This window comes from Electrophorus electricus, chromosome 17 (genome assembly GCF_013358815.1).
Source record: "Electrophorus electricus isolate fEleEle1 chromosome 17, fEleEle1.pri, whole genome shotgun sequence".
NCBI classification, from domain to species: Eukaryota; Metazoa; Chordata; class Actinopteri; order Gymnotiformes; family Gymnotidae; genus Electrophorus; species Electrophorus electricus.
In genome coordinates this window covers 13,127,343-13,147,342 of record NC_049551.1, presented here as the reverse complement: position 1 = coordinate 13,147,342, position 20,000 = coordinate 13,127,343, and the positions used below count along the sequence as shown (strand labels likewise).

The 20,000-nt window shown below is 43.3% G+C and overlaps 1 protein-coding gene across 3 annotated transcripts in view; it reads left to right on the top strand.

Annotated features, from left to right (window-relative positions):
• Window positions 1-20,000, top strand: part of kcnip1b (Kv channel interacting protein 1 b) — a 24,817-nt gene that overhangs the window by 4,320 nt on the left and 497 nt on the right. The window contains exons 1-7 of one of the 3 annotated variants that reach the window (XM_035535920.1): window positions 6,400-6,472; window positions 17,972-18,096; window positions 18,520-18,589; window positions 18,691-18,761; window positions 18,873-18,980; window positions 19,281-19,385; window positions 19,502-19,564. In XM_035535920.1, the coding sequence (XP_035391813.1) occupies window positions 6,415-6,472; window positions 17,972-18,096; window positions 18,520-18,589; window positions 18,691-18,761; window positions 18,873-18,980; window positions 19,281-19,385; window positions 19,502-19,564 (600 nt within the window). In that variant the 5' untranslated portion in view covers window positions 6,400-6,414. Of the gene's footprint in view, window positions 1-6,399; window positions 6,473-9,696; window positions 10,099-17,971; window positions 18,097-18,519; window positions 18,590-18,690; window positions 18,762-18,872; window positions 18,981-19,280; window positions 19,386-19,501; window positions 19,565-20,000 lie in introns of those variants that run through there. The other 2 variants (XM_027028051.2, XM_027028049.2) reach the window with 2 other exon arrangements.

Below are 20,000 nucleotides of genomic sequence, written 5' to 3'. Positions count from 1 at the left end.
TGTGTGTGTGTGTGTGTGTGTGTGTCTGTGTCTGTGTCTGTGCGTATGTGTGTGTGTGTGTGTGTGTGTCTATGTGTGTGTGTGTGTGTGTCTGTGTGTGTGTCTCTGTGTGTGTGTGTGTGTGTGTGTGTGTGTGTGTGTGTGTGTGTGTGTGTGTGTGTGTGTGTGTGGAGGGGGTGGGTATGTGCCTGTTGGTTAGCACTGGAAGAGTAGGTAGATGGAACTAGCTGTAGTGTGGGACTGCAGTGATGAGCACAGCTCTGAGCCTCAGAGGGGCTTTGCAATCCTGTATATTATTTCTGGTAATCTATTCACAAAACAAAGCTTTATGTAATAAATGGGAAAAACATCTCCTCCTTATCCACCCCCTCTGTCTCTCTCTCTCTCTCTCTCTCTCTCTCCCCCTCCCTCTTTTCCTCCTGTTTGTTCAGTGATTGGCTTTTTCTGTTTCACACTGGAAAACAGCGCAGGTGTCAGATCTTCAACTCTCTCTCTTATGTAAATATAGCATCAGGAAGCATGGGCTCACATTCCTATCCACCCCCACCTCTCACTGTAACCGAACATATTCCAGCCTGCCTACGCTGCTTTCAATAACCCAAATGTATTCCGTCCCTCTCACACACTTTCGATTCTCCGTCGTCTGTTTCCTCATTTTGCACAGAGCGTCGCGCGCTTGTGTGTGACCTGGTCCAGAAAGATAGCAAAAGAGAAGTAGAGAGAGAAGAGAGAGAAGAGAGAGAGAGCGAGAGAGAGAAAGAGAGAGGTGTTCTAGATAATCTTTGATTACCTACGATTACGTGTCCGTGTGTGTGTGTATGAAAGGGAGAACGGCGTTCTTTCAAAAAAGTTCTTACGGCTCTTATCCTAAAGGAAGTTCCGACTACATTCAGTCTGCGTAAGAAGTAAGAAAGAAAAGTAAGATTCACTTTAGCTCAGCTGTGTAGTTAACTGATCATGTGCAGAAACACACCACCACCCATAACATTCAGTCAAGCGCAGGCGTGAGAGCGCCCCGCTGCCAGTACCTCCGTTAGACGGTGGCAGCTTTGCACGTGGCACTTGTTTATGTTTGAGCTCCTGTTTCACGCAAGTCTCTGTATTTGGGTTTCTTGCCACGCCTCCCTCGGTGTGCGTTGTGCCTCATTTACCACATCACATCACATCAGGGTTGTAATGTGGTTATGCTTCCCCTTTATTCCTGCCCGCTCTGCGCCCGCGACGGCAGAGCAGTAAAATAAAAAAGATCATTATAAGGTCGACAAACATTCTGTTGATTGTTAATCTTATAATATGCTAATTATGCACCTTGTGATCTTGGAGACATGCCCTGTGCAAGGAGATTTTTTTTGCCATGTGTAACTCTGAAACCAAGTATATGATAACAACACCCTTAAACTTTTTTGACCTCCTGTAGATGTTCAATGTAACGTTTGGGTTTTTAAGGGTTAATGGTGGGGTATTCCTTCGATCTCCACTGATCTGAAATAAGGATGTGGTTTTGCATCACCTCACCGTGCTTAAACTGTTTGTGGGGAAGTTTGTCTCTTATCTGTTAAGATTTGATGCATTTTTTTTTTTGCCCTTCAACGTTTTAAAACAGTTGTTAATGTACAGATCCAAAGCAGTAATGAACAGTAAGTGAGCTGATGAATTTGTGGCCTGTATGTGTCTGTCTGTCTGTGCTGATTTTCAAAATATGGTGGGTGTGGGTATCTTGTGGGGAAGTGCATTTTGGATAAACATGTATCCATGGTTACCATTACTAACACCAGCTCTTTAAAAAGGGGTAGGTTGAAAGGGGAGAGAGAGAGAGAGAGAGAGAGAGAGAGAGAGAGAGAGAGAGAGAGAGAGAGAGAGAGAGAAAGAGAGAGAGAGAGAGAGAGAGAGAGAGAGAGAGAGAGAGAGAGAGAGAGAGAAAGAGAGAGAGAGAGAGAGAGAGAGAGAGAAAGAGGGGAACAGGAAAACTTCAGCACAACTGCAGTTCCTTGTGAGTGACTCAGGTGACACACACACAAAAAACCCACACACAAGGCCGAGTGATTTTAGGGGTCATTCGTGCACACTGGCACAGTATTTGTTGTACTTAGCTCAGAAACAAACACACAGATACACAAACTGACTGCAGTAAGAACAGACAGAGCTGATACATGCGTAACCAAGTATGGAAATGGCTGAATAGTGATGACAGTGCTTCAGATTGGGGCTGTTAAACATTCTCTCTCTCTGATTGTAACAAACCAGAACTGGCAGTGAAAAATTAAAAGTGGGGACACTTTTAATTTTTAAATCATTTCTCCTTCCTTTTCACGTAATCCTCCTTCCCCTTCCAGGTTATTTTTATCTTGTACATTAATGCGACATTTTTGCCGTCACTCTTCCTTTCCCTCTCTTTGCCTGTCTGCTGTTCATCCCTTCTTCTTGCTACACTTTTTTTCTCCTCTTTTCTCCTGTCTGCTCTCTATCTATCTATCTATCTATCTATCTAATCACTTCTCAGTCTTCCTTATGTAGATACTGTGGCTAATAACCTCCCCACCACTAGGAGGCACTGTGAACAAGTGTTGCCTTTAGGGTCATGCGATGAGATGTCTTCAACCTTGTGCTCAGTATCAGAGTACTTTATACTTTACATGTGAGGCCAGAGCAGATAGGATATGAGTAGAGCAGTGCAACACACCAATGGGATTTACATCACATCTATCGGCTGAGGCTGTGTGCTGTCAGATGACTCAGATGGACTCAGACCTTTGAATGTTAGCAAGCAGCAGACTCTGCAGACACAGCAAGCTGTCTGATAGTGGCTGCACTATCTCAGCACTGTGACTAAGTGGGACGTAATGGGTCTGGGGTGTACAGCTCTGGACTAAAACGCCTTGAAGGGGGAAATGCTTCTCCCTGCTGGCCAAACATCAGAATTGAACCTCCTCTAAAGTCTATAGCGTATCTTTTTCGTTTTCACAGTGCAGACAATTGTTTAACTAATATATTAGCACCAGTAATAACCTTTATTTGTTTTTGTTTTTACTTTAAACTGCTCTGTCACAGGCATTACCAGTTTCTGCCTGTTGTCTCATCAAATGAAAGTGTAACATTTGGGGGATTTTTTGGTTGTTTGTTTTGGCACATCACCCATCATATGTATAATAGATGTTAAATTTCATTATTCTACAGGGATCTAATTCAACGTGTGTGTGTGTGTGTGTGTGTGTGTGTGTGTGTCTCTGCGAGAGAGAGAGAGAGAGAGAGAGAGAGAGAGAGAGAGAGAGAGAGAGAGAGAGAGAGAGAGAGAGAGAGAGAGAGAGAGAGTGTGTGTGTAGTGAGAACTCTAAGTAGTGCACTGGTGGTTTCTTTATTATAATGATTGCTAATGTGTCTCTTAAAAGCCAAAGATCTGGAAAAGGGGCATCCTGATGTTCAAGAACAGGGATAAGAGATTGATCATGTCTTTCCAAAAATGTTTTGTCACGGTGCCACACTCCACCCATCTGAACTGCAATTCCCATGATGCCTCGGGAAATCACTAGAGATTGGCATCTCCAGAATATTGATATCGCTGGACTCTAATTAACCTTGCTGTATGTAAGTAGAACTGTGACAATTCCTCATTGCGAAGTACTGCCTCTTCTAGTATGCATACTGAGAGTTCTCAGTGTGTTGCTGTTCAGTTATTTTCTACCCGACCTGTTTATTTACCTGGTGGTCAAGGTTGTTCTAAATGAGAGAATTGAGAAATGTTCAATGAAAGTGCAGTTTTTCGTTTTGTGGAGTTTATACCAAGCTCTCATAGCTCATGCTATTGTTGGAATTTTGAAGTAGAGACGTTTGTGTTTAGCCATTACATTAGTGTGTGGACAGATGAAGATAAGACAGGATGCAAATCTGGGTGGGTTTTATTTGGATCCATGGGCTAATCATATCACCTGATAGTCTCTTTGTTTGATTTCTGTTGAAATCGATTAATTTGTTGAAAAGCAGTGCTGCTGTTGGCCGTCTGGCCCTGCTGCTTTATTGTTGGTCATGTGATTTAGGGCTTTGTAAAAGTCTTCTCATGCAATTGGATCTGCTAATATCTGTTTTTGGTCTTCTGTTAGTTTTGGTTGTTTGATATTTTTAAGAAAACATATTGATGTCTTCCAATTTTAATTTATGGTCTGGGACAGTGGTAGCTCAGTGCTTAAGGTACTTACATTGTAATTAGAAGGTTGCTGGTTCAAGCCTGAGCAAGCCCCTTAACCCTCATAGTTGTAAGTCACTTTGGATAAAGGTGTCAGCTGAATCTAATTTCTGAGTATGTTATTAATTTAATCTGATACATGCATAACTTTTCTTGTTGGGTCCTTAATAACTGGAATACTAGTTTTTTCTTTTTTAATGGGGTTTGTAATGAGTCAAATCTGAGCAAAAATTTGATTCTCATATTTATCTCATTTTTCATCAGGAATTTGTAGTTTTCGTAACTCATTTCGTGCTTCTTCTGTCTTATTTTCCTCTATTTTTTGCATTTTATTAATTTTTCTATATTCTTTTTCTGCATTATTTTTTCCTTATATGTAGTGTAGGAACTTATTCCCAGATTCCCATAATGTTGTGCCCTGGGTTTCTGGATAATCATCCATTCCTAGGAAGGATGCACCTTCTCTTTTAATGTAAGTGGTACATTCAGAATTGTTACATATGGATAGTGAATGGCATGAGCATGAATGATGTACTGGTGAACTCTCTTGTGGGTGTTTTAGAGTTACTCAAACACATTTCAGAAGAAAATTGGGCTGTCAGTATTTGGACTGTAGTTATTTGCAATAGTTATTGCATTGTTATTAATGGCAATATTTATTATAATGAATCAACCTCCAGGGTCAGTGATATTGGTATTATCTAAGAAAGTATTTTTTTCTAAATGAAACTATTTATTTAGCTTATGGACCCTGCATTGTTCAGTAATTATTTGATGTCCAGCATATCCAGAACAAATACAGAAATGGATACAGAATTTTGTCTCCTTCACTACATGCCCACCAGAGGCCAGTATTCCTCTACATACTGTGCAGGTTCACAGTAAAACCGCAGTCTTTGGACAAACGTGATATATTTAGAACCACATCTTGAGTGTGGCTTCGCAAATGTATCTCACTTATTGATTAGCTTGTTGCAATGGCGCCTGTAATGAGAGAACAGGACTTAAAAGATCCGCTGCTAACGTCTTGTTGCCAGATGCCGCAGGACATCTTCAGAGGTCTTGTGGAGTCCGTGTGGAGAGAAAGAAATTTAGAAGGAGAAAGATGTATATATATATATATACTTTTCATTGCACTCCTCCTCTCTTCTAACTCCTCTTTTCTTCTGTTTTTTTGTTTCTGTTTGTCATGCTGTCATCAGCCCATCATCTGCAGACTGCGTGAGTGTGAGTGAGTGTGTGTGAGTGTCTGCGCCCTTGTGCAGCGTGGTGTGTGAGCTGAGAGGTTCACCTCAGCATGAGCATGAGGCAGCTCTACGCTCTCCATGGGACTAATAGGCCAGAACTGATACCGCAGATGTTTCGAGTATTTTCATCGTTACCATTTTCAGTACAGACAGAGGTGTTAAAATGCTTATTTTTCAACATTTTCAATTCAAATACAGTTTTTCTCATATTTTTTAATAATATTCCCAAACTCAAGGCAAGTCAGAGCAATTACATATTGTGTCAATAAACTGAACTGAAATGGATAAACATTTGACATTGTAATTCAGCGAACTGTTTCTTTATGTCAACTGATTAAAAACTGTTGCAGTGTTTTTATTCAATGTCATTGGATAAAAGCTCTTCGTTTCATCTTTAGGATCCATCAGCACAAAAGCTCAAGGCGTTTGAGGTTGAACGGATTCGCTCTCAGAGCCGTAACACGTCTGCAGGGCAGAGAGTGCAGTGAAATGACTTCTAGTGAAATGCAAAAAAGCTAAAAGCCACCAGTGATGCAGATAGGAACTATCAAGGTGTCAGGCATGCTTTCAGAAGCAACGTAGTCCTTAAACCATAGGCTGCATCTTTCCCCAAATCACTTTATTCCGTTCAACCAGTTTTTCTCTCTTTCTCAATCTCTCTCTCTCTCTCTCTCTCTCTCTCTCTCGCTCTCTCTGTCTATCTCTCTCTCTCTCTCCTGCTCTCTCTCATTCTCTCGGATCCCTCCAAGAGTTTCGAGAGGCAGACGCCACCTCCGTGTGATAGACAGAAAGACAAGAAAGCAGGGGAGAGTGTGGGAAAGGATGCTAGAGAGGTGAAGAAAGGATAGCAGATGAAAGAAAGTGCAAAAGGGATATCGCAAGTGAGCGAAGCCGTCCACAGCCGACAGAGAGAGGCAGGCAGAGAGAGAGAAGGCAAAGTACAACCACAGTAACGACAGACAGAGGCAGAAGTTGGAGTGGCTCTTGAAGATGGGTGTGGTGCTGGGGATCTTCTCCATGCACACTAAACAGGTGACCTACAAGAGAGGTAGGCAAGATTACAGCGATGACGTTTTCATATGTGCATTTAAGAACTGTCTTGGGGTTTAGCTATTCTGTTCTGATTAGCCTCCTGCCGTTAGTCCGAAGCTAGTTTCTGTGCTTTTACACAGGAGTCCAGCTGTTTAATTGAGTATGTCTGTTTGGTAGCTTAGTTCCTTTTTATCCTGAACAGGTTCCAAAATTTATTAATTCTGAGGGTGCCGGAGCAGAGGCGGTAGGCACCGTGGGTGTGAGGGTGGTGGAGTTTTTGATATATGGTTGCCCTGGCTCTATCCTTTTCACTAAGCAATTCATCGTGGGTTGTAAAAATGTCCAAGGCAGTATTATCTCCTCACGACTCCAGAGTTATCTCCTCACAACTCACAACTCCAGCCAACCCCAAACCAGTCTTTATATGAGGAGAGAAATTATAGAGTAGGAGAAATTGGAGAGAAACCACTGAGCAAAGAGAAACAAGGCAGCAGAGAGAGAGAGAGAGAGAGAGAGAGAGAGAGAGAGAGAGAGAGAGAGAAAATGGTGGCTGGTTGGCAACATTTCTTGCCTTGATGTTTAAATTAGTTCTCCTGTGTGGAGAGTGGCTGGGTGTGCTGCTCAGATGTGGTGAGCCAGGTTTCCTCTCTGCTGTGGTAGACGGTGTGGGAGCCATATGCTACCAGAAGCACTCCCACTGCTGCCAAACACAGAAGCAGGCAAACAGGAGTACCAAGCTAAACTCACGTGTTTGTGCATGCACACACCCCCGCAGACAGAGAGAGAGGGATGGAGGGATGGAGAAAGAGAGAGCGCACGAGAAAGAAAGAAAGAGACCTGAAACGTGGGTGCTGAGCCAAGAGGATTAAAAGGGATTGGGCAAGACAGCGAGCAAGTTTGAAGTCCTCCTTGAAAGGCCCAGGAGACCTCAGACTGCCAGCCCACCCAAATCCACCCACCCACCCGCTCACTCACCCGCCTGCCTGCCGGTCTGTGCGTTTGTGATTGGCTGAGGTGCAAACTGCACATAAGATGCACATCCCTGAGTTATGTAACCACGTCCAAACTGCCCTGCTGAGTGGCAGAGTGGTCCAGAATCCACAAAATCCCCAAAAAAGCCCCTCAGTCCCACTCATGGGGGTGGGGGGGTCTCAGTCCTAAGGGGTAGGGATCCAGTCCTGGAAGGTCTCAGTTCTGGGGAGTCCCAGTGCTGACACTGCTACTAAATACCTCAGTCAGCTAATCCACTCTTAACCTAGCAAACCTTCAAATAAGGTGGGACGCATCCACCATCATTTTATCTCATTAGGCAGAACCCTGCACTCCACCTTCCACCTTCTACCCAACCAATTCTCCACCCTCCACACAATCTAAACCTTCCATCCTCCACCCAACCATTTCCCCACCCTCCACACAATCTAAACCTTCCATCCTCCACCCAACCATTTCCCCACCCTCCACACAATCCACACCTTCTATCCTCCACCCAACCATTTCCCCACCCTCCACACAATCTAAACCTTTCACCCTCCACTGGAATGAATGTCTTTGGTCACCGTGGTGGATCAATTGGAATAGCATGTGTGGCTACAGCCGCTACCTTTGAATAAAATAACGTGCTCTGTGGCAGGGTGGTTTCATCTGCTTGTACATGGCTGATGGGATTGAGATCCCATCAGTCCACTGGAATGCAGGTTCCAGTTAAAGTGCTCATGTCTGAAAAGCAGTGTCAGTCATGCAGGATGTGGCAGGTAGGGGGCACTATTACCTAACCATTTGCGATGAAAGCCTAGTCAAACTGGGACTGGTACTGGGAGAATACTGGAGCTCGATAGGCCTGTTTGATGTGGGGTTGCCAAGGGAGGTCCTGATGTGGTTTAAGGGGTCAGTCCCACTTGCTTTCCATAGAGCTAAGCAGAAAGCTTCCAGAATTCCTCATTACAAGCTTCTGATGGGCCAGACTTTATTTTCTGTGATTGGTGTAGTAAGATATCTAGTTTCCTTATCTGTGTTCCTGTGTTCTGTGTTTTAAGTCCATCTGTGTTCCACCCAGTACTTAAATTATCTTGGCCCCACATACACCCCACCGCCACCAGAGCCCATACGACACACACCCCACTACCACCACACACACCCCACTACCACCACACACACCCCACTACCACCACACACACCCCAACTTCCCCACAGCCCCTCACTTCAGTATCTCTAATGGGAAATAGAAACTCATACAGCCACACTGCCTAATGAGGGAGAAGATGAGAAAAACTGGTGGAGCTGGTGAACTGAGGATGCTTTGCTTTGCATTTAATATTTCTGCGCGCACGCACACACACACACACACACACACACACACACACACACACACATATACATACACATACACATACACACACACACACACACACACACACACACACACATATACATACACATACACACACACACACACACACACACACACACACACTAACTACTGTGGCTAACTCAAACCAAATGCATCCATAATGCATACAAGTATCTGTATACATACGTGCACAAAGTAATCTCTGTAATCTCAGTGGACTAAGAATGAATCTGTAATGATTTATAAGACACCCATTTAATGAACTTGAAACAGCCAAGCTGCATGCACATATTGCAAACACCACATGTATGGACACATGCACACACGTAAACATATGCAGTACATATATTCTGAGGTTTGGGGTTTTTATCAAATTCAGTATGATGACTCATTCCTATCCGGGTGCGTGTGTCTAAGAGAGAGAGCAATGGGACTTTTTAGGTAGATACTACACACAGGCTGTGTAGGGTGTGTGTGTGTGTGTGTGTGTGTGTGTGTGTGTGTGTGTGAGAGCACAGTGAGACTCATGAGGACATTGCTACACACAGGTTGTGTGTGTGTGTATGGAACAAGAGCAAAGGAAAGACAAGATGAAGATAGGTGGTGTGTGCGTAAGTGCGATACACGCTTACACACACCACACGCTTCTCCATTTCACTGCTCTCAGCCTGACAGTACAGCGACAGCGTCTACTGTCAAACAAGGCAAAGGGTGAACGAGGGAGCGAGGGAGAAAGATAAAGAATGAGGGAGAAAGCCAGAGACAGGGGAGAGAGAGAGCGAGGGAGAGAGAGAGAGAGAGAGAGAGGTGGGGGAGAAAGTGAGAGACAGATAAATAGAGAGTGGGCGAGAGGAGAGGAGAGAGGATAGGAAGACAGAGTAAGGAGAGAGTGAGAGAGAGAGAGAGAGAGAGAGAGAGAGAGAGAGAGAGAGAGGGGATACAGGCAATTGGGGAGGACTGTGTAGGAGGAGTGAGCAGAACGGGAACCCATGTGAGCTTTCAGGAGGAACATTTGCATGTTCTCATTCATTCACAACTCAGACCCAGAGTAGAGAGGGAGCAGGCAGAAGCCTGGCTGAACACCGAAGAAGAACACAGAAAGAGATAGAGAAAGACTGAGAGAGAGAGAGAGAGAGAGAGAGAGAGAGAGAGAGAGAGAGAGAGAGAGAGAGAGAGAGAGAGAGCAAAGGGGTGAAAAGGCAGACTGCACGCTGGATAGTTTGAGGACCCCGTCAACATGGGGGCTGTGGTGGGTATGCTGACCATGCAGACCAAGCAGAGACAGCCATCCCGAGGTATGTGCCTAGCACGGCTGCACAAGACACACACACACACACGCACGCACGCACGCGTGCACACACACACACACACACACACACACACGCACACACACGCGCGCACATTCACACGTGGTCAGGAACTACGGCACAGTACACTGGAGTGGCAGCCAGAGGGAGAGTGCGCACACAGTTTACCTGATGGTCAAACTGCGTGGTGTTTCACAGAGCGATAATGTGAAAATTGCATGTGAAGATGTCAGAATTGATGGGGGATGGAACATGGATAGAAGGGAATGGAGCAGAGAGAGAGGAAAGTGTTCATGAAGGAGTATCTGCATCTCATTCAAATCACTGTGCATGGTGCAAAAGAATAGCTTGACGTGTGAGTGTTTGTGCATGCATGTGTGCACGTTTGTACGTGAGCTGGCAGTTTAACGCCCTGCTCACATGCTGTCTCTCTTCCTGTCCACATGCACTGTGCCACTGTTGTCATGGAGACAGATTTGTGAGGACTGTGTGGAGGATTTTTTTTAATAATGCCTATGGATGATAAGATAGATATTACTGCATTACGGACCACGACATAGTCTATAGCTGATCCCACAACAGCTCATAAAGTCCACTACAGTGGAAAAACAAAGACGCATAAATATGGATGTAATGACTGATCCAGAGACTTACAATCTAATCTAATCCACTTTCAGTCTGAAGCAAATGCAGCACTAAAATAGTATAACAGAAATTACTATTCTATTATTCTTATCTTGATAAGAAGGCCAGTCTGATTGATTAATGAGCTTTCTACATAGATTTTACAGTCCAGTGCTCCAGGTCTGTTAGTAGTGACAGGTGTATTCCCTTTCTGGCAGCTTCTCATGAATATACATGTTGGTGCATGAGTTCAGACTCTGTGATGGAGAGTCCATGGCCTTTAGTCCAACATAGTAGGGGGGGAAATGTGCCTTAGGCAGTGCCCTGCAGAGGCTTGCTGGGATTCATTGGGATGCATTACCAAACAAAATAAATATACCTCGATTGTCTCGATTGTCTCGATCCTGTTGTGCCATGTTTGTATCAGTAAGTGGATTTCACTCTTTGTGGTTCTCCGCCTGTTCCGGAGTCCCTGACCTCTGCTCTGCATGGGCAGTTGGTATAAGATGGCTGCTTCGGCAGAGGTGAATTCTTTCTGTCCTGATAGCTGCCATGACATTGCTGTGTTTCTGGGAAAGGCATCTTACTATGTGATCACTCTTCACTGGCCACTTATCACTGTGGAGAAAAAGACCTTCCATTCAGGGGAATTCAGCTTTGCTCTGAGAGCTCTCTCTCTCTCTCTCTCTCTCTCTCTCTCTCTCTCTCTCTCTCTCTCTCTCTCTCTCTCTCTCTCTCTCTCTCTTACTTTTTCTAAAGACTAATTACTGATTCACTCATTAACATATAACTTGCCTGCAAGACATTAAAGCCCAGCTGTTTCCTTAACCATATAGAATGCTGTTATGGGATTCGGAAACTCTCCCAAAATGGAAATAATTTGTCTTAAGTAGGTGTTATATGACAGGTGTTATAAATCCTTCATGACAGCTGACATATACCTCCATAAACATTGGCAAGTGTTGGAGATAAGGACGTGGTCTTTAATGCATCCTTATTCTCCTGTGGCAGACATGCTGTACCAGGAAACAAAACCTGTAACAGGTATGTGGTCCCAATCCAATAAACAAACAAAGAGTTTTAAACTCAAAGCAGGCCCTGTAATCTCAGTGAAACAACTAGGTGACATTTCCGTGATGTAATAAGGGGAAATGATTCTGCTTGTGGCTATAATCTTTCTTCTGCACAATGTTATGTGTGCTAATGTCTGTGTATGTCTATCTAGGTTAAGGAACATATGACTGTAGTATCCTTCCTGTTTCTATAGCTTAGCTAAAACACCTACTGAGGGTTGGAAACAGCCAAAATAACGAGTCTCTCTGAGCCAGCCAGACTCTCTGTAGATACACCACTCTCTCTTCCCGGCTGTCCCGCTCTGTATTAGAGTGTAGTTCTGGAGCACACTTACTGACAGCTCTGGGTTTATGTACCAGTCATTCTGTTCTGTTTCAGGGTTTATTTCCTTTCTTTTGGGTGGAGGGGTGCTTTTTATTCCTCTATATACTCAGTTCAGACTGCGTGTGTGTGTGTGTGTGAGTGTGTGAGTGTGTGTGTGTGTGTGTGTGTGTGTGTGTGTGTGTGTGTGTGTGTGTGTGTGTGTGTGTGTGTGAGAGAGTATCTCCTGCTCTGTTGTGCTGTGCTCTCACATTTCCATTTCAGTTTTATTCTGAATCTCCCCATATTACCCACAGGCAAAATGAGTGAAATATATGGAATAATGTTAGAAGAATCACATATCACATGTAATATACAATAATTTAAAAAATATGTAATATAGAATTGGTATTTCATGGTCAAATTATAATAGTGCCTTGACTAGGTACCTAACATTAGTTTTTCTAAATTTAAATGACACACATTTCAGGACACAGTAACTCTGTTTTGAAATGCCTGAACACATTTATCAAAACCTTTTACACATTTTATAAATCCTTATACACTGCAAGCAAAAACACTTATTTCAAACTCATGAACTGTCACGTCTTCTATTCATGCTCAGCCAAACACAAACTACACTACCCATAAGACCCTAGTTCAAACCAGTTTAGCTAACAATTAACTGCACTTGTATCTAGTTTTCCCCCATGTGTTCAAATATATAAACTCAGTTCATCCAGTCTCTCATTGCAAAGTCTGGGCTGCCTGCCTTGAGCGATGGTGTTCTTTGTCTGCTATTCTTGTATCTACTCTTGATGCCTGATTTTGGATTTGCTCTTTTGCCTGCTCCATGTTGGATTCATTGGCTCATCACCTGTTTGCTGGATAATACCTCTGCTTGTGTTTTGACTACGCATTTGGATTGCCTCTTTTTCATTATAAATCTATTTTTACCCGAGTCCGTCTCTGCTCAAAAAAACTGATATGAACACTTTAATCAAAATGAAACACTTAGACAAAAATGCCAAGTATTAAATAAATTTCTACAACCATGTTTTTTACACTGTACCAAAACATTAAGAATACAGCAGTGTACATGTTGCTATTTTTGCTACATCTATAGAGTTAATTGTCCAATGAACAAAAAAGTATGTAATTATTTAATGGGTTAGTTGCGGTGTTAGACAGTCAATTCATTGCAATTGCATGCAGTTCTCTGAATAGTTATTGGCTATTCCTATATACATAGTGTGAGAGGTGATATATGTACTGAACAGAGACACTGTCCTGACATGCTGGAGACCTGAACGGGAAGTACACATAGCGAACAGCATCCTGGCATGCTGGAGGCCTTCGTGTTTCCTGACCAGAATCCTGAAGCAGCTACTTCCTGTCTCTAACCACCTCAGTCAGCGAGCCCGCAACAGGTCGCGTGTATTGACTTGAAGTGGGACTAGAACTGCTTCAGATTCTCTTATCCATTCTTCCTCTCCTGTTTCTCTGGCCTTTCCACAAACTTCTCACACTAATTACTGTTTCTTCCTGGTACTGTCAGTTACTGTTTAGTTGTGCGTGTTCATTCTTTCTTAGAAGTTCAGTGGATAATCATTGGCTGGAAGGGTTAGACAGGTCATTCTTTATGTACATATGACACATCCATCTTTGTGCATTTCTACAACATATACAAATCCATCTATAAATATCCATCTGTACGTTTTCAAACACATTAGTCTGTCTCTGCCACTGTGCATAATATTTTTCATGGAAAATAACATTTTGATTTGTCTACACACCTAAAACTAGAGGAGACCAGCTAAGTGTAGTGCAAAGACCAGCTGTGCAGAGTTTGCCCTGAGGTCTCAGTTCTGTTACTGACTCCCAAGCTCATTAGATTTTCTGTCATACTAAAATATGGCATTAGAGTTTGTCATGAAAATTGTGCTTAGACACTGACAGGTGTATGCAGTGTTTTGTAAAAAAAAGTGTGTAGGGAGTCAAGGCTAATAAAATGTGTGTCAAGCTTTACACTGACACAGGTAAAATACATCCAGACTTCAGTAACTGAGAATTATGTGTCGGTGTTTAATAACAAATTGTTATTAAAAATGGGTTATCAAGAAAAACTGATTCATATAGTAAAATCTCTGTATGTATAGAAATCTTAAGTGAAATGGGCTTATTTGAAAAACTGTGCATATAAAAGGGCCAAAAATGTGTATATATATATATATATATATATATATATATATATATATATATATATATATATATATATATATATATACAGTTTAATATATAATACTCCTAATGATGTATGATCTTTTGTGCATGGACGCATCCATACTGTTCCCCCCAAGCCCAGAGGAAAATGCCCCATGTCTTCCCCTGATCTTCACACCCCTAGAGGGGTGTCTCTCTCAGCTCTCACGTCCATGAGTTTCATGTGTTACAGTCTTGTGTTACTTGACTCCAGCATGTTCTTCGCCGCGCCACCCCCTCCTTGCGTTCTCATTATCTCTGTCTCTCAGTTCCGCAGATGTGGTAATGAGAGGTAAGAGGACATTTAACTGCTTTAGCCTTAACTGAAGGAGTGAGCAGCTCTGGCATTTAATTATCCGCAACTTCCAGCCTTAGGGAGCTATTTTATGAAGCAAGCTTTCTCAGCCAGAGCGCATAAATCAAATAACAAGGTCACCCAATAAGAGAAGAGTTTGAAAGCTGTTGAAAGCTGATTCCCAGCTGTTAGAGTGATTGTGCAGTTGTTAACCCAACCCACCCCCCACAGCTGACTGCACAACTTGTGGGTGGCTAAGGCGTTTCTATGGAGATGGATGCTGAGAAGGGTGAAATGTGGGAAACGGAGATTACAGACGAAGGCAAACATATATAAAGCAATAAGAACTGTGCCAAAGAGAAGCAGAATGAATACAGATGTCACCACATAAAAATGGATGATGCTCTGTGGGCCCCCCAGTGGAGAGCTGGGGAAAAACACCACACTGCACCTTTAACGCTCCAATTAACACATCCTCACTGGCTGTTCCCAGAGGCCACTATGTAGCTGCATTTGGTGACTGTTCTTAAAGAACAGGTTTGCTATTTTGCAACCTGTAACTATTAAAACCATTGATTCCCTGTTGTTTATGTTCATGATCATATGAAATTTACTATGGCAATTGAAAGTAGTTCTACAAATCAAGTTTGATAGTACAGTAAGACCTGCCCAAACACTACCAGTCAAAAGTTTAGGGTCACCCAGAAAATGTAAAATTTTTCATGGCACCTCATACATTTGTACGTCAAAAGTGTTTCAAAATTATTATAAATTATAGTCAAAACACTGACAAGCTGAGAAATAATTATAAGACTTTTAATATTGAAACTCTGCTTTCACCAAAGAATCTGCAATTTGCAGCAATTTTAGTCCTGCAGACCTCTAGCATTGTACCTGCCAGTTTGTTATCTGGAGATCCCATGCTATATGAAGAACCCCCCACAAGATGACTTGGCATGATGGGTACTTCTTACGTACCATTCAGTGAAGTTCATCCCACAACAGATCAGTAGGCATGAGATCAGCTGACTGCACCGGCCACTCCATTATGTTAAGAACTGGTGTTTGGGATGGGACTGGTGTTTTCACTGTTGAAGATGGTACTGGTATTTTCACTGTTGATGGTAACACTGGTGTTTTCACTGTTGATGATGGGACTGGTGTTTTCACTGTTAATGGTGAGACTGGTGTTTTCACTGTTGATGATGGTACTGGTGTTTTCACTGTTGATGGTAACACTGGTGTTTTCACTGTTGATGATGAAACTGATGTTTTCACTGTTGATGGTGAGACTGCTGTTTTCACTGTTGATGGTGAGACCAGAGAATTCACCATTTTGCTAGCAGCATTTAATAAACCTGTCATTTGTGCACCTGTGAGGCATCTGTTCCTCACACTCAAGACTGATGTTCTGCTCCTTCTATGTCTTCTTCCATCCTGATTCTGTAAAGGGAGTAAAACACACATACGCCTGTGTGAGATCTTCACTACTCTAAAATGTCTTAGATGGAATGGTCTTCATAGTCAGAACAAGAATAGTCAGAGAAGTTTTAGAAGAAAGTTTTTCTGGCCATTTCAAGGCTGTAATCAAACCCACAAAGGCTGCTCCAGGTACTCCACCGGCCTAATGAAAGATGTACTGCTCCTTTAATGAGAATGGCAGTTTTCTGCTGTGCCAGCATAGTGGTAAGAGTTATTAGCCTATTCACCTGGTAAATGTGGATAAGCTGATGCAATGTGCATTTGGAACACATCAGTGATGTTAGCTGAAAACGTGCCTCTGTATGCCTATGTAGATATTCCATTAAATCCCTAGTTTTCTTTACAATAATCCTTTACAATATTAACAATATATTGACGGTAGTTTATTTCTATTATTTGATGGGACTGGTGTTTTCACTGTTGATGGTGAGACTGGTGTTTTCACTTTTGATGATGGGACTGGTGTTTTCACTGTTGATGGTGAGCCTGGTGTTTTCATTGCTGATTTCATTAGACTAAGGTCTTGTGATTGTAAAACATGAAGAATAATTTAAAAGAGATATATACAAAATAACAAACCTATTTTTTTTTAACCCAGATTAGCATATACCTAGCAAGCACAAAGTGTACACATTAGTCATGACCAGACTGATGTTCATACCACCAGCACCACTTCTCTCCTGCCAGCAGGGGGCACCGTTTCCACCCGGAGCCCTCAGGAGAGGAGCAGAGGCAATAGGCAAGACAATTACGCCCAGCCCATTAAATATCCTGTCCCTGAACTGTCCAAACTAGTTCATCAAACCCACAGAGCCCACCGTGTGTTTGAAGAGAGCTGGATTGGGAGAGACCACCCAAGAAAAGCATGGCCTCTAGAGAACTGTTTTGAATGAGCTGTATTATCCATAAGTTACCTTACCCCACAATGTCAGTTCAACTCTAGCTAAGCTGACCCAGTGGCCTTTAACCAGGCAGATGTCTTTGGATGTCCCAAGCCCTTACTTGTTGCTCTGTTCATGCCTTTCTCCCCAGTATAGTGTCACTGTACTTACGACATCTGGCAGACCCTCTTATTCAGAGGAACGTACATGTTTATCAGTATGATATTCTCCCCGGGAGTCAAGCATGCATCCTCAGTGTTGCTGGCAGAGAGCGAAGACAGTCGAGTGATTTCAAGTTCATTTCCTTGGCGGCTCCGTGAAGTGAGAGTGCGCAGGGTGTGTGCGCGTGAGGGAGGCCTGGTCTGTCCCGAACAACATGCTGTGGTTTTTTTTTTATCTTTTTCTTTTGATTAGAAGCAGTGTATTCGCGCTCCACTTCCACTAAGGAGCCGCCCCAGCCTGTGCGCAGCCCACCCTGCACGCCTTCTGTTGTTGTAAATTCTTAGCTGTGAGGGGGAACTTGAAGGGCTCTTTGTCGGTTCTTTTTTCTGCTCTGACTTGTGTTCATGGTCAGGAGTTGTAATGAGCAGAAAGAAGTGCACCTCCAGTCAGCTACTTCTGTACCAGAGGCCTCTAGCTGACCCGATAAATCAATAGATCTCCCCTAATAAAGTTCCAAGCTCCATCAACCTATTGCAGTCTTCAACTCTACCCACTAAACCACTCTCTCACTGTCTCTCTCTCTCTGACTCTCTCTCTCTCTCTCTCTCTCTCTTACACACACACACACACACACACACACACACTTTCTCATTCTTGCTGTCCTTCCTTTTCTCTCTTTGACTCTGCTTATTCCTCTTTCTCTCTGTTTGTCTGTATCTGTTTTTATCCCTGTTTCTTTCTCTCTGCCCTTCTCTCGCTCTCTCTCTCTCTCTCTCTCTAGATAAGGTCGATGATGAGCTGGAGATGACTATGGTGTGCCATCGTCCCGAGGGACTCGAGCAGCTTGAGGCTCAGACCAATTTTACCAAGCAGGAGCTCCAAGTCCTCTATCGCGGCTTCAAAAACGTATGTGCTGCCATCCAGCTGCATGTCTCCCTCCCCAGCCGTCCAGCTATATAGCTCCGCCCCTGTTATATAGCTCCGCCCCTGTTATATAGCTCCGCCAGTGCTGCATAGTTCATCCATATATGTTGCCTATGCAGCTCTGTTTGTGTCACAACTCATCTTGGTGTATGAACACTGATTTTTGATTCTCATCATTTAGGTTGTTATTCTGTCTGTACCGGCCTGTAGCAAGAGGCACTAAGCCTACCATATGTCATAACACCAGCAATTACACGCTGCGTTGCTTGTGCGCGCACACACACAAACACAAACACACGCATGTGCCTGCCAAAATGCCCCCAGAAGTATGAATGTTTGCCAACACAAGCACAACAAACCAAGCCTATTCTTTTACTCCACTAATGATGGCGCTCGGGGCCACAGGAGTGTCCCAGTGGAGTGGTGAATGAAGAGACGTTCAAACACATCTACGCACAGTTCTTCCCCCATGGCGGTATGTTCCCTTTTTACTCAAAAAAAAAAACACAAAAAATGTGGCACCTCACATGGCAAGTAGCTCACGACTCCTGTGACCCTGACCCATCTCTGTTTCAGATGCCAGCACATATGCTCATTATCTGTTTAACACCTTCGACACAGCGAATAACGGCTCCATAAAGTTCGAGGTAGGGACACACGCTGCCTACATGTACCCACTTCGTGGGCCTGCCCGCTATTGAAGGGCAGATGCCGATATATGAGATTCATACAAGGCTTCTCTGTGCATCTTGGTCAAGGAGTTTGTGACAGGGTTGTCCACTCTCCTGAGAGGGTCAGTCCAGGAGAAACTGGAGTGGACTTTTCACCTGTACGACATCAACAGAGATGGATTCATCAGCAAAGAGGTGCACATGCATGAGTTAATCGCTTAATAAAATAATAGCCATTTTTAATCTGTGGCATACTATTTCATGCTTAACGGAAAACTGCACAATGCTAATTGGTGCTCCAGTGTCCAATACTAAGTACTTTAGTCTCGCAGGTCCAAGACAAAACCTGTAGAAGCCAAATTTGTCTACTAAACGTGTCTTGGCCGATGGCAACTGCTCATGAATATGCATAATGTCATAACTGATTACAGTTGAGCTAACTGAAAAATTTCAGCATATTGAAAGTTCCCCTTGAACTCTGCCTTTCAATGGCAGGAGATGACAGAGATTGTACGGGCCATCTACGACATGATGGGGAAGTACACTTATCCCGCCCTGAAAGGAGATGTTCCCAAACAGCACGTGGATGCCTTCTTCCAGGTCAGGACTGCAGAGGAAAGGCTGTGACATTTCAGCATTCACGTATTTGATGTGAAAATGTCAATAACACCAATGATGCCTTAATGTGCCCCGCCCCCCATTCTCCGACGTTACAGAAAATGGACAAGAATAAAGACGGAGTCGTGACCCTGGAGGAGTTTGTCCTAGCTTGCCAGGAAGTATGTAGTCTTCTTCGTGCCGACATCCTCGAGATTCTCCTGCAAACACTAACAAGCCCGGATTGTAGCGTCATACCTGCGCTAATCTATGTACATGCGTGTCTGCCTGTGTGGCTAACTCTGTCCCTGTGTCTACCTGTGCGCCTGTGTCTACCTGTGCACCTGTATGTCTAACTGTGTCCGTGCATGTCTATCTGTGTATCTGTGTCTACCTGTGTATTTACCTGTGCAGCTGTTTTCCCCTGATGCAGTGTGCTGCTTAATGCACAGGTTTTAAGAATTCAGCTCTCAGCTTCTATAGCCTAAAGTCCATTATAATAGCGTTTGTCAAAATATTGTGACTATTTTACTCATTCAATACCTAAACAAGAAAAAATGCATCATAATTATGTGACTAGATACCATTACAGAGCATTAGCTTGATAGGTGCTCTTTA